This window comes from Nuphar pumila, chromosome 16, assembly GCF_984573655.1.
Source record: "Nuphar pumila chromosome 16, dmNupPumi1.hap1.1, whole genome shotgun sequence".
Lineage (NCBI taxonomy): Eukaryota > Viridiplantae > Streptophyta > Magnoliopsida > Nymphaeales > Nymphaeaceae > Nuphar > Nuphar pumila.
Window position 1 is genome coordinate 47,260,775 of NC_143264.1, and position 25,269 is coordinate 47,286,043.

General features: G+C 42.0%; 1 protein-coding gene across 3 annotated transcripts in view; it reads left to right on the top strand.

The window, feature by feature from the left end:
* The window catches only part of ALN (allantoinase), a 227,226-nt gene that overhangs the window by 58,805 nt on the left and 143,152 nt on the right, over positions 1–25,269 (top strand). For 2 of the 3 annotated variants that reach the window (XM_089992310.1, XM_089992312.1), the window contains 2 exons: positions 122–158; positions 352–437. The exons of the other annotated variant lie outside the window; for it this stretch is intronic. In XM_089992310.1, the coding sequence (XP_089848436.1) occupies positions 122–158; positions 352–437 (123 nt within the window). The remainder of the gene's footprint in view (positions 1–121; positions 159–351; positions 438–25,269) is intronic. 3 annotated transcript variants of the gene reach the window in all.

Sequence of the window (25,269 nt, forward strand, 5' to 3'; positions counted from 1 at the left end):
TCTGTAATGACTGTTTTCTTAGGTATGTTTTCTGGGTTCATAAAATGATATTAAGATTTTAATCATTATTTATGTGTAATTGAGTTTGATGTATTTGTTTTTCTGTGATTTCGTGTGCTAGGTGGATGCGGCAAAAAACAACATTTACATTGATGTTGGTATGGTTTTTAAACTATTTTTTTGTGTTAAATATGTCAACTAATGGAATCCGACATTTGCTTCCTGCCTTTGTAATGTGAAGTGTTAACTTTTTGGTTTTCAACTAAAATGTTTAGTGCATTGGGCTTCCATAATCTTCTGGCATTCATCTTCCTCTTAAGCATTTTTTCTATGGCATCTTTAACTATGCAGGTTTCTGGGGTGGACTTGTACCTGAGAATGCCTTCAACTTGACCTCTCTAGAAGGTCTTCTTGAAGCAGGTGTCCTAGGGCTTAAGGTAGTTTTGTTGCCGATCAGTTTGATGTTGTAAATGCTTGTTCATGTTATTGACTGTACAAGTAAGATATACCAGGTCGGATAACTTGCCAATTTGAATTATTATGAATACATTTTGTTGATTAATGAAAGAAATTATTAGTGAATGAGCAAAAATACTTTACAAACACATGAATTCTTAACTTTACCATTTGTGTCATGGGCCTATTTCTTCAACAGGCCAGTGCGACGCGACGGTCCTTCCTTACCGCCGCAAGCCTATCCGGTCGCTCGCTTGCCGCTTTGGAAGCTTTGAGTATAGAGAGTGCAAGAGAGCGAAAGAGAAGAGAGGGAGAGAAATTGCAATCACTTGAAGGTAATCACAACGAGGGTGAACAAAGAAAGATCAACGCATTTGCATTCATTCACAATTTTGCCTAAGGGCATCTTATAACTCAGATCTACAGGCTAACCCTTCATGGTATTGATCAACATGAACCGAGGTATAAGGGTGTCTCGGAAAAAGTTACAAGTGACTCAACACTTACATCATGACTCAACCAAAGCAAAACAGACTCTAGAGTCTAGACACAACTGTACAAAGTAGGTCACAAGGGAACATGCTCCCCCCTTAAAATCATATGCCGCCCTCGACACCATCTGTTTCATGGTAAGCCCTGACTTCATTTGGATAACGGCTCTTCATCCAGAATGTTGACTCCCACGTCGATTTCGTTGCTTCCTCCCACTGCACAAAATACTTCGCTTCTCCAAAGTAGTTGACCTTGTGACAAAAGATGTTGCTGAGATGCTTTTCAACTCGTTGTGTTGTCAAGATCCTCTACAAGATAGAAGTGCGTTGTGGCACGCTACGTTCCAGAAACACCAGGTGCACCTTGAAGTTCGGGGCAGGTTCAGCTTGTACGCCAGCTTACCCACTCTCTTGGTGATGGTGAATGGTCCCTCATACTTCCTGATTAGTCCGCGGTACCGTCCATGGAAGATGCTTGTGCAATCAGGATAAAGTTTCACCAACACTTGGTTCCCAACTCGAAACTCAGCAGGCCGACGATGCTTGTCCGCCCACTTCTTCATTCTCTTAGCCGCCTTGTGTAGAAACGCCTTCGCCAGCTTCGTCTGTTCATGCCAATATCGAACAAACTGATAGGCAAAGGATGACCTTCCCTTCTCTTGTGTGGCTAGAGTATATGGAGTCAACGATTGCTGCCCCCTGACTATCACGAATGGGCTGTGGCCTGAAGACTCACTCTTCTAAAGATTGTAGCAGAATTGGGCCACGTCTAGGAGCTTCACCCAGTCTTTCTGATTGACACTAACAAAGTGCCTGAGATACTGCTTCAATAGTTCGTTGATGTGCTCTGCCTGCCCATCCGTCTATGGGTGGAAACTTGTTGAAAATAGTGGATTAGAGTCAAGTAGCTGAAACACTTTACACCAGAATTTGCCTGTGAAGCGAGTATCGCGATTGCTCGCAATACTTCTTGGTACACCCGAGTGCTTCACAACATGCTTCACGAACAACTCCACAGTCTTCTCTGCGGGGCACTCTTTCGAAGCTGGGATGAATGTGACATACTTAGAGAAACGATCCACCACCACCAGGATGGAGCTGAAGCCATCTACCTTTGGCAGACTAACAATGAAATCCATGGAAATGCTTTCCCAAGGACGTTCTGGAATAGGCTGAGGCTCAAGGAGGCTGACAGTCTTCTGATTGGTCTCTTTGTCGTGCTGGCAGAAGAGGCATGTTCACACATACCCCTCCATATCGTCTCTCATCTGTGGCCAATAGTAGCCGCACTCAAGAAGTGCTAAGGTCTGCTCCTAACGTAGATGACCGACCCATAGTGTATCATAGCACTCCTTCAACAGTTCACGACGGAGGCTTCCTGTAAAACCCCAAAAAAAAAACGGACCTGGACCCGACCCGGATTCATACCCGAGCCAGCCCCAGCCCGTCGAACGGGCTTTCAGGGGCTGGCAAGAAGCGGCATACAGGGGGCCGCCCACTCCCTGCGCCCTCTACTAAAGGAGCGAGAAAGGGGGAGGAGAGGCGTTCGAGCCTCTCCCCCAACTCTCTCTCTCTCTCTCTCTTTCTCTCTCGTCGCTGAACCGACGCCGGTGAGCCCTCTCCGTCGAGGCAGCCCGATGACCTCCCACCTCCCCAGGCGACCTCTCTCCCTCCGACAGCCCAGGTAACCCCTGTTAAAATATAGCTTGCGTATGGATCTGGATCCAGATCCATATGCATGGTATGTTAATGAAGCACATGTTGTTTTACTATCATTAATGGCATCCTTGTAATATCTCTGATATTACAAGGATAGTTGTACATTTGCTGTATATATTAAATGGTTAGGGCTTGGAGGTCGAGCTGTGTGAGCCGCCCCAGCCATTGGTTTCTCTTTCTCTCTCTCTCTCTCCCTCTCTCTCGCCCTGTTACCTGTAGACGCTGTATCAGAAATAAAAAACTGACATGGTATCAGAGCCTCCTCCTTCAGTGTATCTTGAAGCGTGAACAGATCTCCCGTGTTCATCGACAACGTATCCTCCTTCAGTATATCTTCACAACAGTTCTCCCTTTTCTGAAACAGCGTATCCTCCTTCGTGAACATCAGAACTCCCTGTGTTAAAGTGGCAACAGATCTCCCTTTTCTGAAACAGCGTATCCTCCTTCTTCAGCGTGTTCATCGAGATGGGGTCAGCGTGAACAACAGAACTCCCTGTTCGTGAAGAAGTTCTGAAACAACAGATTTTCCCCTTCTGAAAGTTGGTATTTTCAGCGTACCAGTTCCTCTTTCTAAAAGTTGGTACTTTCAGCGTACTTTATATAAAACAACAGATTTCCACCTTCTGAAACAGTGTATCTTCAGAGCGTATCTTCACAGCGTATCCTCCTTTCAGCGTGTTCCTCCTTCAGCGTACTCATCGACTGTGTTCATCCTAAGTTCTCTCTTTTATGTTTCTCTATCATCTGTGTTCCCTTTTTATTTCAAACCAGTTTTGATTCCACAAGTTTCCTTTCCTTTCTTAGTTGTTGTTTTAGTGTTCTTTGTGCAACATTTTTTGGTCGTACAAGTATCTGCCTTGTTACAGTTTTTACTGATTGATTAAGTGATCCCAAATCTGTTTATTTCTTTTCATTCATCTTGTTTGCTTATTCATTATTCTACTGATATGGATTACTCTTCGTCTTCATCATCCGGTCCCTCTGCCAATTTCTTGAGCCAGCTTGTTACAGAAAAACTTACTCATTCTAATTTTTTGACGTGGAAAAGGCAAATCCTTTATTTTATACGGAGTCAGGATCTCGATGAACATTTGGATGGTTTAGTTCCTATACCTCCACGGCTTATTTTGCAGGAAACCAAGGATGAGAAAGGTGACACAATTACCATTTCCATTAAGAATCCAGAGTATACAGTTTGGAGGAAGCGAGATCAGTCTTTAGTTGCTTATATTACGTCAACACTCTCTCAAGAAGTGTTGGTTACTATTTCAGATGATTGCACTGCGGCGGATCTGTGGAGTAAGCTGTCACAGACTTACTCTCAGATATTAGAATCCCGAGTTATGTTCTTAAAAAATGAATTTCAAAGTTTGAAGAAAGGATCCATGACAGTCATGGAATACATAGGCTGCTTGAAGAGTATTACTGATCAATTGGCTGTTGTTGGAAGTGCTATTGTAGATAAAGATAAAGTTCAACAACTCCTCAATGGATTGGGTCCTGATTTTGACATGTTTACCATAGCTTTATCATGCCTTCCTCACTTGCCCACTTTTGACGACCTCCAAGCGAAACTTCTCCAGCATGAGATGATTATGAAGCAAAGGGCAGAAGGAAATGAATCAGCTCGACCTCATTCAGTTTTGGCCATGGACACTTCTGTAGGTTTTGGACGATGGAATGTAGGGCATTAAGGAGGCAGAGGCCGCGGACGTTTTGGGCAGGGAGGACGTGGTATCTTGCCTACACCCAATATTTCAGGGGGTTTTAACACAGGGAATCAGAGGAGAGTGCCCACTTGTTTCTTATGTAACAAAAGAGGACATGTGAAAGCTGATTGCTGGTTCAATCCACAGAATAGAGGAAAATTAAACAAAATTGAAAATAAATCCGCTATTGCTGTGGACACAAAAGGGCCATCCACAGATATGCAACAACTTTTGTTATCAGCATTGTCACAGATGACGATCAGGCAAAATGAACAAGGCGAATGGTATGTTGATTCAGGTGCCGCCACACATGTTACGGGTAATGCGGGTAAGTTATCTCACTTATTGCCTTATTTTGAAAAGGGTAGTATAGTTACGGGAGATGGAACTTATCACTCCATTAGTCATACTGGCAATGCACATATCCCTATGTCAACGTCCTCACTTCACTTGTCCAATGTCCTTCTTGCTCCTAATATTAAAAAGAACATTGTCTCTGTAGCTAAACTTGTTGACAATATGAATTCTTCCGTCGAATTTACTCCCTCTTCTGTTTATGTTAAGGATCTACGAACGAAGGAGACGTTCGCTAAGGGGGAGCGACAAGGAAACATGTACGTCTTCAAGGAGATCCCTTCAGTATCTTCGTCTTCAGTCCCAGTCCTCCAGTTGAAGTCGTCCAAGCATTCTTCAGTGTCTTCGCCTTCAGAGTCTTTGCTTTTTCCTTCATTGGCAGTATTTAATTCATCTCATTGTAATAAGCCAGATATTTGGCATAGTCGTTTGGGACATTGTAATCGAGGTTTCGTTGAAAACCTTGTATCTGATGGTCTCCTTCCAGAGTCTAGTTTATGTTCATTTTCTGATAATAATAAAAAATGTTTCTCATGCGAACTCTGCAAGAGTCATGTTCTTCCTTTTCATATTATAAATAAAAGAGCTTCAAAGCCATTTGAGATTATTTGTTCTGATGTTTGGGGACCCGCACCTATTCCTTCTCTTTCGGGCAGTCGTTACTATGTTATCCTTATTGATTCCTATTCCCGTTATACTTGGATATATTTCTTAAAACACAAGCATGAAGTTTTTCAAATATTTCGGGAATTCCATTCGATGGTCAAAACAAAGTTTGCTTGTGATATTGTGCATTTACAATGTGATGGTGGAGGAGAGTATTCATCGAACGAGTTTATTGCCTTTCTTCGGGATAAAGGAATAAGTCGACATGTTTCTTGCCCTCATACTCCTCAACAAAATGGGGTTGCAGAGAGGAAACACAGGCATATTGTTGAGAGCGCGATGAGCATGTTACATGATAGCAATGTGCCCGTTAGTCTCTGGACAGAAGTTTTTCACACATCTGTTTATATCATAAATCGTCTTCCTATAACACTTTTGGATCAGAAATCTCCCTATTATACTTTATTCGGGCAAAATCCCTCTTACGATGAGCTGCGTATTTTTGGTTGTGTATGTTATGTACATATTGATTCATCTCTGCGAAATAAGTTTCAGGACAAGGCTGTCAAGTGCAGATTTGTTGGGTATGCAGATGAATACAAAGGTTATCGATGCTATGATCCTACTACAAAACGTATTAGGACCTCCAGAAATGTTGTTTTTGACGTACGAAATTTTCAGGTCAATGACTCTGCAGCGTTGCCATCTCGAGAATTAGAAGTATATGATCCATGGATGAGCGCAAATCTTTTTGCTAATACAGGAGAAACATGTCAGACTACTTGTCCTTCCTTCGGCTTGAGTAGGGAGTTGAATGACTCACAAATACATGTTGAATCATCTCCAGTTGAGCCACCTGTTAAAATATATGTAATTCATATATATGTATATATTTATATACATATATATTTGTATAATCTAAAATACCCGATAGGGGTATTTTAGTCATTTCACAAGTACCCGATAGGGGTACTTGTTTCTTTTCTTTCTTTTTGTAAATTTCCTTTTTATTTTTTGGTTTTTTATCCACCTAAAAGGGGCCCCACCATGGAGTCGATGGGCCCCCCAACGGTCACATTTGTGACCGTTGGGGGCTCCCAACGACTCCATGGGAGCCCCTAGGTGGCTCTTCTTTTAAGGCCATATGGCCACTCCTCCTCTCCTTCTTTTGTGTATAAATAGGGGTGAACCCCTCTTGTATTTTTCACTCTTGAGAGCTCTCTCTCTTTCAATAAGAGACATTTATATTTTTATGTTGTGTTGTCTCTTGTGAGTTTGGGTATTAGCCCTTTTGTTTGTTCATTAGTAGATGTTGTAAGTGCTTAGTGCACTCTTTGCCTTTCCGCATATTTCATTACATGGTATCAGAGCCTTGTGTATGCTCTTCTTCTTAATATAGCTAGTTGTGTAGCTATATTTGTTTCTTGTTGTTTCTCTCTTCTTTTATCCTCTTGTGAGTGGTTATTATGGAAGGAGAACAAAAGATTGATCTCTCCTTCAAACTCAATGGCTCCAACTACATGATGTGGGCCGCCGCCATGGAAAACAACCTCAAAGGGAAAAAGCTTTGGGGATACGTCATGGGCACCATTCCGGAACCGCAACTCCAACTAACTAAGATGGAAGGCGACCAAGAAAAAGCTCTTGAAGGAGATGCCCGCATGAAGGCCATTGAAGATCACCAATCTAAAATGGAAGATTGGGAAAGTAAGCATGCCAAGATTCTTGCTTGGTTCATGAACAATGTGGAGCTCAAGATTTGCGCCAACATTGCCAAATTTCGGATGGCAAATGAAGCATTGTTCTTCATGAAAGGTATGTTTACCCAAAAAGACCTTGCTCGTCAATTCTTTCTTCAAGAAAAAATCCGGACTATCAAGCAAGGCGAAATGAGTGTTAGGGACTACTTTAGCACTCTTGGCCCTCTATGGGATGAGCTATCCTTACTAGAACCAAAATGGGTTTCTAGTATAGATGTGGAATTAAGGAGAGAACAAATGGAAAAAGAACACTTTTTCCAATTTTGACATGGGCTTAGGCCCGAATATGAACAAGTTAGATCCTCCCTCCTACATAGATCAAAGCCTCTTCCCTTGGAAGATGCCATAGCCGAAATATGCCAAGAAGAAACCCGTCTTGGCATGATTAAAGGAGGAAATTATGTCTTGGCCGTATCAAAACCCGGCAACCATATGAAAACCTACAAACCTCCACATTTTGGAAGGCAAAATAACTATAATGGCAACTATAGAAAAGCCATTTGCCATCATTGTCAAGAACCGGGGTCATATAAGACCTAATTGCCCTAAGTTGAATGAAGCACCAAAAAATAAAGTTGCTTCCGTTGAAGAAGCTACTCAAAAGAAAGAGGAAGCAATCAAAGGAACGGACTCTTTTTCTCTTGCTCAACTATCGGAGGCACTACAAACTCTACTCAAGATTCCATCAACTTCGGGTGCCGCCGTAGCTTCCTCCTCTCCTCCAGGTATGTCGTCTTGGATCCTTGACTCTGGAGCTTCCTTTCATATGACCCCCCTTGAAAATGAGCTTTCTGATTTATGTAATAATTATAAAAACTCCTATGTTTCAACTGCCGATGGTACATCTTTACAAGTAAAAAGTCTTGGAACCTTAAACTTTTAAAAAGACTTCTTTGTGCCAAACGTGAGAGTTGTACCTCAACTTAACTTAAATCTCCTCTCTGTTGCTCAAATATGTGATCATGGATGTAAAATCTCCTTCTCAACTAAGGATTGCTCTATACAGGATCTCCGGTCCGGGAAGCTGATTGGGCAAGGCCATAGAAGGGGTGATCTCTATTACATGAGCAACTTGAAACTCCCCATTAACTCTTTTTGTAACCATGTCCAAGATAAAAATATTGATATTTGGCATCAAAGACTTGGACATCCAAGTTTCTCAAAAATGTACTCCTTTCCATTTGGAAAGAAATTTTGTAATGAGAAACATTTTGTTTGCAAGAATTGTATTTTTGGCAAAATGAAATCTACTCTTTTTCCAAACCAAACTTTTGTATCCAAAAGACCTTTTGAGTTAGTCCATTCGGATGTTTGGGGTCCTTCCCCCGTCATGTCTAAAGGAGGGTACTCCTATTATGTCACTTTCATCGATGACTACACTAGGTATGTATGGATCTACTTTCTCAATTTAAAATCCGAAGTCTTTGATTTTTTCAAAAAATTTCATATGATAGTTAAAAATCAATTTTCAAGTAATATCTCTACCCTTAGATCCGATTCGGGTGGAGAATATTTATCAAATGAATTTCAAAACTATTTAGAAGTAAATGGAATTTGTCATCAAAGATCGTGTCCTAGGACTCCCCAACAAAACGGCTTGGCCGAAAGAAAGCATAGACATATCATGGAAACCACTAGGACACTCCTTATCTCCAAAGAAATTCCAAAGAATTTTTGGGCCGAAGCGGCCTTAACCTCAACTTACTTAATAAATAGAATGATATCCTCATCCTTACAAAATACATCTCCATACGAAAAACTATTTGAAAGGACACCCGACTTCAATAGATTAAGAGTCTTTGGATGTAAATGTTTTGTCCTTACTCATAAACGGGACAAATTATCTCCTAAAGCTATTGAATGCGTTTTCTTGGGTTATGGAGAAAATCAAAAGGGTTTTAGATGTTTTGACTTGAAAAATAACAAACTCTATCTATCCAAAGATGTAACATTTTTGGAAAATGAAAATGGTTTTGTGAAAACTAAAGATATTGACGAAAGTGAATATACTTTTTTATTTGATCTTCTATCTCAAGAAGATGAGACTCCTCAAGAAGAGGAAATCTCTAATGAGTCTTTGAATGACCTAGAGGAAATTCCTCTTGATAATGCTATAGATGAGAATAATAGACCAATCCAAACATATGTTAGGCGTGGTCAACAAACTCAGATAAGCGCTTTAGAGAAATACTCTCAAGGATCCAACATAAAAGAAACATCTTTAAGGAGATCCAGTCGGATCTCCAACCCTCCTAATAGGTTTGTCTCCTATGAGTCCCTAACTCCTAGATATAGAGCATGTCTAATTGCGTTGCATTCATTCTATGAACCTTCACACTATAATGAGGCCAAAAATATTCCCCAATGGGTTGAAGTCATGAACTTAGAGCTTAGTGCCCTTGAAAAAGCAAAAACTTGGGAAATAACTTCGTTACCCACTGGAAAGAAATCAATATGATGTAGATGGGTCTTCAAAATTAAAACCAAGAGTGATGGTTCATTAGAACGTTATAAAGCCCGATTAGTAGCTAAAGGATATGCTCAGGAATATGGTATAGATTATGAAGAAACCTTCGCACCTGTTGCTAGAATGACTAGTGTTAGGACTCTTATTGCTATTGCGTCAGTGAAAAAATGGCCTATCTATCAACTCGATGTTAAGAATGCATTTCTAAATTACGAATTAAATGAAGAAGTTTACATGGATCCCCCACCAGGAGTATGTATTGGTAAAAATAAAATTCTTAAACTTAAAAAGGCATTATATGGTTTAAAACAAGCCCTAAAGGCTTGGCATGATAGATTTAGCAATGTAATGACAAGTTTGAATTTTCGTTCATGTTATACTGACACTGCTTTGTTTGTGAAGAGTGCAGGGTCTTCAGTAGTTATTTTACTACTTTATGTTGATGATATGATCATCACAGGAAGTGATGAGCAAGGCATTAATGATATTAAAAAGGTTTTGAAAGAAAATTTTGATATGTCTGACCTTGGATTCTTAAGATACTTTTTAGGAATTGAAGTGGCGTACTCTCCTTGAGGGTACATTCTCTCTCAGATGAAACTTGCTGCTGACATCTGTTCCAAATCTGGTATCTCCGATGATAAGAAGACAGAAACCCAAGAAGTCATCAATGCAAAATTAATATTGGAAGATGGAACACCTCTCGAGGATCCTACTCCCTACCGGCAACTTGTTGGGTCTCTAACCTACTTATCCATCACACGGCCAGACATTGCTCATGCCGTCCACTCTGTCAGTCAATTTCAACATGCACCTACAACTGTGCACATGAGTGCAGTCTTAAGGATCGTCAGATATATCAAAAACACCATAACTAAGGGAGTTTTTCTTTCCTCTGCCTCGTCCCTTGATTTAATTGCTTATACTGATGCAAATTGGGGAGGAATTCCCAATGACCGAGTCTCAACTACCGGATTTTGTGTTTTCTTAGGTGACTGATTTCTTGGAGATGCAAGAAGCAACACAAAGTATCCTTGTCCTCGACAGAAGCAGAATATCGTGCTATGGCCACTACAACCATGGAACTTGTGTGGCTAAGAAGCCTCCTTAGTGATATGGGCATTGTCATCTCTACTCATTCGAAACTGTGTTGCGACAACAAAAGCGCAATCTATATTGCAAGCAATCACACCTTCCATGAGCGTACTAAGCATATTGAGATGGACTGCCATTACGTTCGTGATGAATACCTAAGAGGAACCATAGCACTACCTTACGTCACATCAGAGTACCAGTTGGCGGACTTCTTCACTAAGGCTCTTGCGGCTCCTCGGTTTTTGTTTCTCCTTAACAAGCTTTCGGTTATATCCCCGTAAAGCTTGAGGGAGGGTGTTAAAATATATGTAATTCATATATATGTATATATTTATATACATATATATTTGTATAATCTAAAATACCCGATAGGGGTATTTTAGTCATTTCACAAGTACCCGATAGGGGTACTTGTTTCTTTTCTTTCTTTTTGTAAATTTCCTTTTTATTTTTTGGTTTTTTATCCACCTAAAAGGGGCCCCACCATGGAGTCGATGGGGCCCCCAACGGTCACATTTGTGACCGTTGGGGGCTCCCAACGACTCCATGGGAGCCCCTAGGTGGCTCTTCTTTTAAGGCCATATGGCCACTCCTCCTCTCCTTCTTTTGTGTATAAATAGGGGTGAACCCCTCTTGTATTTTTCACTCTTGAGAGCTCTCTCTCTTTCAATAAGAGACATATGTTGTGTTGTCTCTTGTGAGTTTGGGTATTAGCCCTTTTGTTTGTTCATTAGTAGATGTTGTAAGTGCTTAGTGCACTCTTTGCTTTTCCGCATATTTCATTACACCACCCCCAGTAGAACGCTTCTCTGGGCAGATATACACTAGACGGGACAAAAATACAGAGACGAGGAATGTGGAAAGCATCGCCAATGATCCGGCTCAAAGGCCGTCACGCATTAAGCATCCTATTCAACGATGGGTGAGTTATGAGACCTTCTCCCTTGATTTCCAGTTGTTTATGTCTCAACTCACAAAACAGGCTGAACCCACTTGTTTTAATCAATCTCTTCAATCCCGTCATTGGACTGAAGCTATGAATGAAGAAATGGAAGCCCTTCATGAATACCAGACTTGGGAAATAGTCCTTCGGTCATAAAGAAAGAATGTAGTTGGCTCAAAATGGGTTTATAAAACAAAGTATAAGCCTGAAGGAAGCATTGACAGATATAAGGCACGACTTGTTGCTCGAGGATTCACACAACAATATGGTGAAGACTACGATGAAACTTTTAGTCCGGTAGTCAAAATGGGTACTATTCGTGTCATTATATCCCTAGCAGTCGATCGAGGTTGGAGCCTTAGCCAAATGGATGTTAAAAATGCATTTTTGCATGGAACTTTAAAGGAAGAAGTGTATATGGAGCAACCTCTTGGTTATGCTGAGAAGGATCCTACTCCCTGGGTGTGCAAACTAAGGAAATCTCTGTATGGGTTGAAACAAGCGTCCCATTCCTGGTTTGAAAGTTTCTCTATGCAAATTCAAAGTTATGGTTTTAGAAGATGCTCTCTGGATCACTCACTCTTTATTTGCCAAAAGGCAGGCATTGTTATACTTCTTCTTATATATGTTGATGACATTGTGATCACTGGGAGTTCAGATAATCATGTGCAAGATGTGAAACAATTTTTAATGAAAACTTTCAAAATGAAAGATTTAGGGGAGTTAAGGTACTTTCTTGGTGTGGAAGTTGACAGACAACAAGACACATTGACACTCATGCAACAAAAATACACTCTTGACCTTCTGGAAAGAGCCGGGATGACGAATTGCAAACCAGTCAGTACTCCTAGTGTATTACATCAAAGGCTGAGCTCTGAAGATGGTAAACTTTGTGTCAACCCTACAATGTATAGAAGTCTCGTGGGAATGTTACAGTACTTGACCTTTACCAAACCTGATATAGTTTATGCTGTCAATCAGGTATCCCAGTTTATGCATGCTCCAACGGAGGGTCATATGGAAGCTGTGAAGCGCATTCTACGTTATTTAAAAGGAACTATAGGAGACAGACTTGTTTATCGCAAGAACGATAATTTGCATAGAGGACATGAACTCATCACTTATACAGACGCAGATTGGGCAGGGGATCCAGATGAGAGACGATCTGTCTTTGGATATTGTGTATATATTGGACACAATTTAGCGTCCTGGAGCAACAGAAAACAAAAGGCAGTGGCACGATCGAGTATAGAGGCTGAATACAGATCGATGGCTGCAGGCACGACAGAAGCCACATGGATTAGACACTTATTGAGTGATCTTGGGGAGACAATTATTCGATCTTTTCTTCTATGTGATAATCAAAGTGCAATAAACATTGCATGTAATCCTATCCAGCATAGCAGAACGAAGCACATTGAGATTGACCAACATTTCATACGGCAAAAAGTCGAGATGAAGGAGATAGAACTACGTCATGTTCGAACAAAAGATCAAGTGGCAGACTTATTTACCAAGGGGTTAACAGGACATCAATTTTGGCTATTGAAGAGCAAGTTGTACATGATTCAAAATCACGTACAACTTGAGGGAGGGTGTTAAAATATAGCTTGCGTATGGATCTGGATCCAGATCCATACGCATGGTATGTTAATGAAGCACATGCTGTTTTACTATCATTAATGGCATCCTTGTAATATCTCTGATATTACAAGGATAGTTGTACATTTGCTGTATATATTAAATGGTTAGGGCTTGGAGGTCGAGCTGTGTGAGCCGCCCCAGCCATTGGTTTCTCTTTCTCTCTCTCTCTCTCTCTCTCTCTCTCTCGCCCTGTTACCTGTAGACGCTGTATCAGAAATAAAAAACTGATAACCCCCCCTTCTCCTCTCTTTTCCCCCCCTTCTTCCTTTGGGTTCGCCGGAAGGCCGACACCCTGCCATGCCTTCCTCTTCGCTTTTCCGACAGGCAAGGGGGCCCCGCCCCCCTTGCCTTCATCTCCTTTAGCAGACAGGGGGCTCCGCCCCCTGCCCTCTTTACTGTTCCGGCAGGGGCCATGGCCCCTACCCTTCTCTTTCGAGTAGGGGCTGATGGCCCCTGCCCTTCCCTTAAGAAAGGAAGCAGGAGCCTTCGGCTCCTGCCTCGTTTCTTGGAAACACATTAGGGGCCGATGGCCCCTGCCCCTCTCTAGATCGACAGGGGCCTCTGGCCCCTGTCCCGTGTTTTGTCGAGCAAAGCTCGGCAGGGGCCATTTGGCCCCTGCCTCTTCATTTGGAAAGCCACAGGGGGCCTTTGGCCCCTGCGCTCCCTCTCTCTGCTCATTTTTTCGGCACTTTCTCTTTCTGGTAGGGGTCGATCGCCCCTGCACTTCCTTTAAAACTAAGCAGGAGCCTTCGACTCCTGCTTCCCTTTTTGAAAACCCAGCAGGGGCTTCGGCTCCTGCCCCCTCTCTTATTTGTCTGGCAGGGGCTTCGGCCCCTGCCCCTCTTTTTATAAACCCGGCAGGGGCCGATGGCCCCTGCCCTTCTTTAAATATTTGGCAGGGGCCGATGGCCCCTGCACCTGTTTCCTTTTTCGGCATGGGTCATTGGACCCTACCCCGTTCTGTTTCAAGTCAGCAGGGACCATTGATCCCTGCCTTGTTTTTGCAGAAAAGCCGAGACCCCAGTCCTTTGTTGCCGTTTTCCTTATTCACTTAGATGCATGCTAATAACGTACCTTTGCAGCTTACGCAACGGAGCCCGTTCGTGCCCCGCGAACCGAACCGACGATTACCTACGCTCGTAGACGACCTCTTTCTCGCAATACCCCGAGGTAGGGGAAATTGCACAAGGACTTAAATAACTGAAGCTAGCTTAAGTAATTATAGACCGAAAGAACAAAAATATATATTTATATACGTATAAGTATATAAGTATGCTTTTAGCTAAAGGACGCGGTTTCGCGATCCTTGTCCTTTATTTATGCACTTTCCTGCTTTCTGTCTTTAATTTGCCGCCGCGCTTTGCGCCCAAGCTTTTATTTACGTATTTTCCTGCTTTCTGTCTTTAATTTGCCGTCGCGCTTTGCGCCCAGGCTATTACTTTCGTATTTCCTGCTTTCTGTCTTCCTTGTCCTTTGCTTTCACATTACTTGTTCTATGTTTGCCGTCGCACTTTGCGCCCAGGCTTTTGCTTTCACATTTGCTGCTTTCTGTTTTAAAACTTGCAACCTCGATGGATGAAAGGAGTCCTTTTATATCGAACATACAGTTTTGCAAACAAATGTTGGTTTTTGAAGCATCACAGCGGGTCATCCTGAATCAAGCATTCAGAAGTAGTTCCTCTACTCTAGTTCGCTTTTCTGACATAGCTCGAGATTACCCAACATCCGGGACTCGAGCAAGCTTGTGCGCGTAATTTTCTCATGCGAAATCTGCATTTACAGTTTATCGTTATCAGTGTCAAAATTTGTGTTGCATATTGACACTACGATAACGAATGTGAGATTCGAGAAAATCACATGCCATAAGATGGCACATGGTATCGGTCATTTCAAAAGTTTAGAATGATGACATTATATCTTTGCAAATCATGTTGTTGAGGACCTAGAACCCTTCCTCGTAACGTGCTCATAGACATGCATGGCATGCGAGTAATACGACGGATGTTGAGACGGTCATTCGACCTCGACCAGTGCTATGAGCACATTGGTAAACCACATTACAGATTAATTGATTATCGCCTTCACAGGTAAGATGCTCGATTGGGTCAAAAGACTAGAGAATGTAGAATGAGTCGTTGGTTAAGTAACCCCTGACACACCCATTCGTTTTCTTGTTGTCTCTCAAGGGAGAGGATGGATTGGTACACACACTTCGATGGACAGGTTGTTAAACAACCATTCTACGAGCAAAGACTCAGTGTCCCCAGTCATCGGAGTTAGGGGATGAGACTACCAGATATTATCCTAGGTGGTAGATCTTTTGGACTTCTGCAGAAGTAGGATGCATCCGTAGCCACGAACGCCTTTGGGGAATCCTCTCTCGGCTAACGGCCGTCCCCTTAGGAACAGACTCAACTAGCTATTCGGGTTACTCAAAATACATAGAATAATAGACGCCCGAACTAGTCTCAGTTGTTTCTACGAGTCGCGTCTGCGCGTACCCATAGTCCAGTTAATGATGGAACATAAAGTAACTTGTGCACTCCACTTGATGAATCATAGAATTGTGTTTTATGCTCAGTGATTTCAATTCATTATTAAATGTTTTGTTACATCATGCAACGTGTGCTAGTTAGACTTTTACTTATGCTAATAAACTGCTCATGTTAGTTCAGTAACTGTTTAGTTACTTGTCACACATAGTTAATTATTTGTGCTTCTTTCAGACTTTTCTGTCTACTTGTGCACCTACTAGTTTTTCACGAAACTAACCCATTTTATGGGTACAGGTGATGATTAGGTGCTTAGCAGGCGATGACGCGATTACGAGATGTCTTCAGGATCCACTGATACCACTCACAGCTCTTGTCCTGATCGTTTTGGGTTTTTGTTACGGGTTTCTTAAGGAAATCCAAATTTTGTACAACTTAAAAACTATTTATAATATGAATGTTTTTGTCTAGATATTTGTAAGTTATGCCTTTGTCTTTTTGCTCTTTTAGCTAACATGCCCAAGATTGTCGACTTGCCCTCTTTTCTTTTAAAAGAAATGCTTCCACTGATTTTATAAATAAACTCTGAAATAAAAAGGATTTTCGAGCCTTTTAAACAATTTTAAAAAGGTTTACAAGTTCAAAATTTTGGGGCGTTACACTTCCCTACCGCAGCATGAACATGCGTCTCCCTTTTGTCACGAGGAGGTCGTCCTGTAGCCAAAATCGCTGAGTCTTTCTTGCTTGCGTAAGAGAGACAAGGTGTTGCGTCGTTGCGTGTGAAACACAGAAAAAAAAATAATAACTTGGATTCGGGTTGGATCCGGATTTGGACTCGACCTAGACTCAACGGAGGTACCACCTCCCTCGCGCCTTCTAAAGATAGCGAGGCAGGGGAGGGGTTTCAAATAGAAACCCTCTTTCCCCTCTCGCTCTCTCGTTTCTCTCTGCACTTCCTTTTCCCTCTCGCTCTCTCGTCGGCTCGTCGGAGACCCCTCCGACAACCCACCGCCTCTCCCACTCCTTGCTTTTGCCGAGCAGCAGCCTCCGGCAACGCACGCACGCCGGTGACCCTCCCTCCGGCGACCTCCAGGTACACACCCTTTTCCTCTTTCTTCTTCCATTTTTCTTCTCTCTCCCTCTTTCTCTGTGTTCGTCGGAAGGTCGGCAGGAGGCCAGTGGCCCCTGTCGTGCCCTTCCCTTACCTCTCTCGCTTTGCTACTCTTGCTTCCATTTTCCACAAGGAGGGTCGAGCCTCCTCCCTGTTCCTCGGTACTTCAAACAAAGTGGAGGGGTCGAGCCCCTCCCTGCTCCTTGCTACGGCAGGGGAGGGGGTCGAGCCCCTCCCTGCTCCCTTTTACAGCAGGGGAGGGGTCGAGCCCTTCCCTGCTCCCTTTTACAGCAGGGGAGGGGTTAAGCCCCTCCCTGCTCCCTATTACGGTAGGGGAGGGGGTCAAGCCCCTCCCTGCTCCTTTTTTCGGCAGGGGAGGGGTCGATCCCCCCTCCCTGCACCATCGTTGTTCAGGGGAGGGGTCGAGCCCCCTCCCTGCTCCCTCTTCGCTGGCGTCAGTCCGGGTCTTCGCTTCCTGCATGTTTGCGTGTTCGTCAAGCAGGGGCCAAGCCCCTGCCTCTTTGCGTATTTGGCAGGCAGGGGCGAAGCCTCCTGCCTCCCCCTTTGTGTCTAGCGGGCAGGAGCCTCACTTCTGCTTCTTTGCTCTTTCGGCAGGCACGGCGAAGCCCCGACCTCCCTCGTTGCCTTCATCAGGCAGGGGTGCAGCCCCCTGCCTCCTCGTGGTTGCTGGCAGCAGGTCAGCAGGGGCTCGCAACCCTTGCCCCTGCCCCTGCTTCTTTCACGTTCAACAGGTTCGCAGGGGCACACTACCCTTGCCTCTGCTTCCTTCACGTCAGGTCAGCGGCAGTGCCCCTGACCTTCTATTTTTGGTGTTAGCTTGCTAAGACTGTCGCTTTTGCAGCACGTATGACAGATCCTGCTCACGCCCTGCGACCCGATCCGTTAATCTCTTACACCCGCAGACGCCAATAAGCTCGCAACTCCCCAAGGTAGCGGAAGATTGCACGGAGGACTTGGACAATTGAATTGAGTTCAATTAACTAAAAAGCACAATTAAATAAATATATATGCATATATATATTTATACGAGTACGCATTTAACTCAAGGACGCGGTCGGGTAACCCCGAATTGGGGCTTGAGCGAACTTTTTAGCGAGGGTTCTGTTGAGAAACCCGTATCCCGTCTATCGAGGCTGGTATCGAGTCATGCGAGACATGTAGATACCCCGATAGCGGATGAGATTCTAGAAAATCGCATGCCAAATGTTGGCACAAGTTGTTGGTTGTTTCAAGGGATAAAGAATGTTAAAAGTAAAGTTTGAGAAACATTACATCTTTGTGAAACACTTTTGTTGATGCTCTTATTGAGGAACTATATCCCTTTCATCCTGGACTACTTGTAGTCGTGCACTACACACTAGTACTGTGATGATCAGATGAGACGATCGTGAGATCTCAAATAGTGCTAAATGCACAATGCTGTAAACACATAAAAATGGAACGCCTTCACAGGTAAGATGCTCATTTGGTCAAAGGACCAAAGCATATAGAATGAGTCGTCAGTTAACTTACCCCTGACGTACTCATTCGCTTCTTGTAGTTTGTCAAGGGAGAGAACAGAGCGATACACACTTCAATGGACAAGTTGTTAACAACCACCCCACGGGCAAAAATCCGACCTTCCCAGTCATTGGAGTTAGGTGGAGGGACTACCAGACATTATTCTAGGTGGTCGATCCCATGAACTTCTGCAGAAGTTGTATGCATCCTGTAATACCCGTGAATTTTATCCGATAAATAAACTTGAAATTTATGTTCTTGAACTGAATATCAGATAATTTTATTATTGTATGTGTTAATTGTATGTAGATATCGGATATTCTATTTGGATCTTCAATGTTGGAACCTTTATACCCTGTTCAGAACTTCGATTTTCCATTTGAATCTTAGTTAACGGATCTCAAACATTTTAAGTGGATAACCAATAAGGAATTTTAAGCAAATGGATTGGATCTTTGATATTGGATCCTCCATATCAGGGTCATATTGGATAGTGGATCCAAGACAAATGGAGTTGATCCACGATGTTAAAACCGGATTTTAGTGAGGAAAATTTCAATATCGGATCTATAACACTTTCATGGGATCCGTAGTAGCTTATGCGAAGTTTAGACCCGCAATATTTCTTTTGGATCCTGGACATCGGAGAGGTAAAAAGGGTAGGGAACCAATTAAAATTTACTTGGATCCGTTATAAGCCACGTGGAAACCACAATAGTGTAATCTGGATCCACAGTTCCAAATCATATGATCAAAATTTTGGATCCATGGATCCAGATTTAGTAAGGGGACTTGCGAAGCCGAATGGACTTTGGATCCATAATAAGTTGGTAGGGATCCATAATAATGTAACTGAATCCACTGAATTTTATTAGAGTTACATTTTAAAAACTTAAATATCTAATAAGTTAAACGTTTTAAAACGGGTCCGGATCCTCTGGTGGACCCGGACATGCCCAAACCTGGACCCAGCTGTGATGGGTCGCGGGTCACGGGTTCGGTCAAACCAAACCCGCAACAGTGGTGCGCTAAAAAGGTAAAAACACACACACATACATTTGGACCCGGGTCGGCTCCGGATCCGACCCGGATCTGCCAACCCGTTAGGGTTAAAAACTCGCATGGCCAGGGGGTTCTTTTAAAATTTCCCCTGCGCCGCTCTCCCTCTTCCTATTTCTGCTGGGGTTTCCTGATCAACGCCCTCCCGCACCCTTAAAATCACGCAAGGGTGAGGGGAGGCCTTCACCCCTGCACTCTTTGGCCTCTCGCTCACCGATGGCCTCGGCCAACACCCTAGCTTCCCCTCCCGTTCCTTTCCAGCCGCCAGCAGCAATCGCTGCCATTTCCCCTTCACTCGTGTACTCTTGTTATCTCTCTCTTTCACGATTCAAGGAAGAGACTCTGCGGAGTCATGGCTGATCGATAGTCGCGGCAATGCCAACAGGGTCATCGTCGTCGGAAGGCCTTCCGACCACCTGCTGTTCGGTCACCGGTCACCTCCTGTCGCCAGCCATCTCCAGTCGTCAGCGACAACTCTTCCACCGGAAAAGGTAGGGTCTGTACACTTTTCTTGTTCGGGGTTGATTGGATCCGGGTGTGGTTTGGGTTAATCAAGAAAGAAAGCCTGTTTAGATGTATCGGAGTTTGGGGTTTCTCGTGTGTAACCCTAATTAAAAGAAGGGTGGGAGTTATGGTTGCCGGAAAACTCGAGTTTGTCAATTAGGTATTTCAGTTGACATTTTGAACTGTAGGGACCATCCGTTGCCATAGATCTTTTTCGACAGACTGGGTATCCCAGTTACCCTGCATTCCATTGGTTAGGTTGCAAGAAATTCAAATCAACCGGTTTATGTTTTTTTTTTGGGGGTTTCTGTAGATGTTGCCTACGGGAAAACCCTGTTTCATACATAATATGATCTGGTCTTCGGTTGTATTTCGGATATTTACTTTAAAATATGTTACAATCGTGAGTGTGTATTTTTTTGTAAATAGCTTCTTTTTTTCATATATTCTGTTTACGAATCCTGCTAAATTCTTTGTTAAGTTATCGATAATAACGGAATCTGGATTTTTGGTTCTAGTAAACTACAACTCAGTCGATCTTTGTAACTGCATTAGTCTGCATAATGTTAAATAATTGATAGTTTGATTTGGGTAATTTCGGTAACTGTTCCTAGCAAAAAAAAAATGTGCATACTTTCTTGGGTAATACTCCTAATCTGAGTAGTTGGCATTAGATGCATAAATTGTCATTCTGATAATGCTTGAACCCTGAATAGGATATTCATTATTACCGGATGATTTTCAATTAAGCTGTTCAGATATGTTCCTTTTGAATCACTCTACTTATACATATACCTATATCTATATATATGAAAAAAATTAACTAAATATATATATATATATATATATATATATATTTACACATATCGGAATAAAGAGTGACCTGTGAAGTCTGAGTGAGCATTCAATATTTACTAAAATGTTTTTGCATGCATCTGTAGGTGCTTATGAGTCTGATGATCATCATGTATGCTATAACTTTGTATTTTGAAGGCCTGACCAACTTATAGATTTTATTTTAAATGTTCCGTACAATGATAGTGAACATGCCATTTGGTTAATTAGGTTTACGCTAATGACAATACTACGAGATCTTGACGCGAATGCTGGCATGTTTCTTGTTTTGTCATCTTTGCCCAAGAAAGAACAAACTTCAACACTTGAAAGTTAATATAGGTTGAATTTTAAGAAAATAGAAGTATTTTGGTTGATTTACATATTTGGTGTAATGGACCATCTTCTATCTGCAAGTTAAATGGGACATCTTGAATTCTGTGTAACACAGGTTGTAGTAAGTTCAATCCTTAGCAATTGACATATATAATGATTACATGTTATATTATTTATGTTCAAATTATGAATCGGATCCACATAACTTATAGTTCTGTTAAAATAGCAATTCTTTAAGTGTATGATAGTCTAAAGATGTTATATTATTTTGACGGTTTTAATACTTGAGTAATACGTAATTTTGTGGATTGCTATTAAGTCGGATTTTCCTATTATTTTGTGGGCTGTGATCAGATCTGAGTACCTGTGATCATGTATAAGCTTATACAGTTGTATGCATGATGTGTGAAATTAAATATGTTGCAGTCTCATAAGCTTCTTTCTCATCGTTTAAAGTATGTTGGCTGCGATTTGTTTTAGTGGAACCCATATGCCTTCTCAGAGTAAAACTGATTCAGTCCTGTGCTTCTCAGTGATGTTTGAGATACATTCTCTAGTATGTCTTGTTCAGTTGATATTGAAAATTTGGTGTTCAACTACATAGTAACTTGTATATTCAGTTGATAGTTAGTTGCATATTAAGCTGCATAATTTATGATGTTCAATTGCATATTACTTAAAATGTTCCAATGCCTATTATATGTATATCATCTAGAAGATTCATATGGCCATTAAGATGCTTATTCTCCAATGTCCATACGCTTGTTAAACTGTATATTTTTCCGAAGTACTATTGCCTAACACTACATAATTGCTGAAAGTATCAAATGCCAACTAAGCTGTATATCTTGTGGAATGTTCAAATGAGAGTGTGTTGGGAGAAATGTATATAGTTGTATTACCAAATCTCTAGGACTATAGTGCATGCTCAGTAAAGGACACCAACAGTGTCTTTGCTTGTTGGCGGAGTTTTTAATACATGCCACCCTGTGTTGGGATGTCACAAGTCAAAACCTAATGGTACGTGGTGGCAATTTGCTAATGAAGAATAAATAAATAATAATAAGGATGATGAATGAGGAACTGAAAACCGAACCTATGGGTCGGTTTGTTGTGGACATATGAATGTCAAGCCAGTGTGTTGAGGGTCATGCATAAACCATCGAAGTTATGATGTGAATCCACATGAAAATGAAAAGATAATATTGTTGTCCGACTGGTTTAAAGGCACCGGGGGCATTCGTGCTTGATTGGTTTAAAGGCACCGGAGCACTTTGAGTGGGTTATGCAATCAATACGACAAAGGATGGGAACTGTTCTATACCCCTTGGTAAAATGACTAAGATTGGGAATTCTACTGTGATGATAGTAGAAAGAAGTTGGGGAAATGCCCCATACTTCGGGAAAATAATTAAATGAAAAGATTAACCCACTCAGATTCGGGCTTACCTTGGAGAGGGTAGGTGGTACAAAACTCTGGGGACATGTGTTTAGTTTCGAGCGTAAAGCGACTCGTTGGTCCCAGTCCTCAGAGTTGGGGGACCCGGACTACCAAATGTGTCCTAGGTGGTAGCTCCATGTTCTTCTGCAGAAATTAGGGATGCATCCTGTTTTGGTTTTGGCCTTTGGGAGGTTCTCTCGGTCATTGACCGCTCCCTTAGGATTTTCAGTCTCAGTTAGAATGTTCGGGTTAATAAAATACCCTTGAATAATATATCCCCGAATGTTCTCTTCTGTGATGGTTGCCTTGGCCCGTGTGTACCCGCGGGATAAGATAAAATATAAACACTATTTAGAACAGTTAGGTATCACAGTGAGTGAAGTTATTAAAGGGACATTTGCATATTCTTTCAGCATGCTCTATATTTTGAAATTGAAATGAACTGAAATCCTGAAATGGGTAAATATGAGATGATTGAACTATTACATGAAAGTTATGTATGTTATTGTTATTGCTGTTGCATACTTACCTCACTTGCTTATTAATGTTGCATACCATGTTCTACCTGCCCATGTGAATGACTGTTGATTACTGGTGTTGTTTTACGTGCTATGGTATATGCTAAAGATTCACACTTGACACTCACATCACATGCTAGATTCATGATATACCTGCATTAAGAGTTACAGTTTTCCTACTTAGACGTGGTAGTCTAATTCCAATCAATTTACTATTTTTTTTCAGGTAAAGAATAGGGTTTATGAGCGGCTTCGGGATGAGGCATCGGATCAAGATTTTTGGATTTATTGTTCCAGGGATCGCTTGAGTTTATTGTAAATTTTTACTGTTACTCTGATGATTTTCATTAATATTGAAATGAAATAAATGTCTTGGGTTTTCTCTCCACCGTAATGTCTCGAAATGCTTAACCTTATTTTATTTCTTGTTTCCGTTATAATTAAAAAAAAACAAATCTTCAAATTTTGGGTTAAAATTTCGGGGCATTACACATCCGTTGTCAAGTACCTGTCTTTGGGGAATCTTCTCTCGGCTAAAGTTGTTCCCTTAGGAGCAGACTCAACTAGCTTTCGGGTTATTGAAAATACATAGAATAACAGACGCCCGAACTAGTCCCAGTTGTTTCTACGATTTGTTTGCGCGTACCCACACGTCAGTAATATCGAAACATAAAGTTTGTTCACACTAGTTGATGGGTCATGAGACTTACTTGTTGCGTGGTAGTTCACAACTTACGATCAAATGAATCGTCATGCTGCGTTTGACAGTTGCACTGCTTACTTGCTTTGAACTGCTTACCTGCTTTGAACTGCTTACTTGTTTGAAATGGCTTGTTTAACTTAACATGCTGAATTAAATGCTCTTAATTCAGTTTCCTATAGTCTCTCTTGTGCACCAACTAGTTTTTCGCGAAACTAACCCATTCTATGGGTACAAGTGATGATTAGGTATATCACGGGCAATGGTGCGATGACAAGATGACTTCAAGATTTCCTTTTCCTGCTCTTAGCTCGCGTCCTGGACGTTTATGGGTTTTGTCACGGATTTTTTTTTGGATATCCAAATTTTGTACTATCTGACAACTTCTTTAAATGAAAGTGGTTTTTCCAAGTGTTTTGCAAGTAACATGGATTGTGAGTTTTGGTTCTTTTAGCTAACGAACCTAAAGTTGTCAGCTTGCCTTTTTGAATTTGACAAAAGAATAGTCTTTCACTGATTTTATAAACAAACTCTGAAAGGAAAGAGATTTTCTTCTAGTCTCTTGCATGTTTTCTGAAAGATTCGCAAGTTTGAAATTTTGGGGCGTTACATTGTGTCTTGTTGCATACCTTCGCGGATGCGGTCCAACAGCGCACCCTCCAAGTGAACTTCGGAAGGCTCCGCATGCGCAACCGCCAATTTCGCCTTGCGACTCAAGACGTCAACAACATTGGTCTTCCCCACCTTATACTCTAAAGCAAAGTCAAACTCAGCCAAGAATATTTGCCATCGAGCTTGCTTGGGCGTCAGCTTCTTCTGCATCTGAAAATAGTTCATGGCGACATCGTCCGTCTTGACAACGAACTGGACATCCAGAAGGTAGTGCTGCCAGGTTTTGAGGCAGTGCACGATGACCGTCATCTCACGTTCGTGCACAATGTAGCGCCTCTCAGCATCTTTTAACTTCCGACTCTCGTAAGCAATCAAATGTCTTTCCTGCATGATAACTCCGCCAATGGTGAAGTCTGAAGCATCTGTGTGGACTTTAAATGGTCTTGTGTGGTCCGACAATCGCAGCAAAGGTTCCCTCACCAATGCTTTTTTTAAGCCATCGAAGGCATCTTGGCAAGCTCTGATCGAGAGCCATACCTGATTCTTCTTCAACAAATCCGTGAGGGGCGCAACAATGAGGTAATAGCCTTCGATGAACCACCGATAGTAGTTTGCTAAATCAAGGAATGACCGCAACTCTAGCACTTTGGTTGGCGAACACCATTCCTCGATGACTCTTATCTTCTGCCCATCTATGCGCAGCAAACCACACCCCACAACGTGGCAAAGAAGTTGATCTCCTTTTGTCCGAAGAAACACTTCTCTCGCTTGACACAGAGGTTATTCTCCTTCAGCACCTGAAACACTGTTCACAAGTACTCGACATGTTCCTCCATGCTGCTGCTGTAGATCACGATGTCATCAAGATAGACCACCATGAACTTGTCTAAGTAAGGG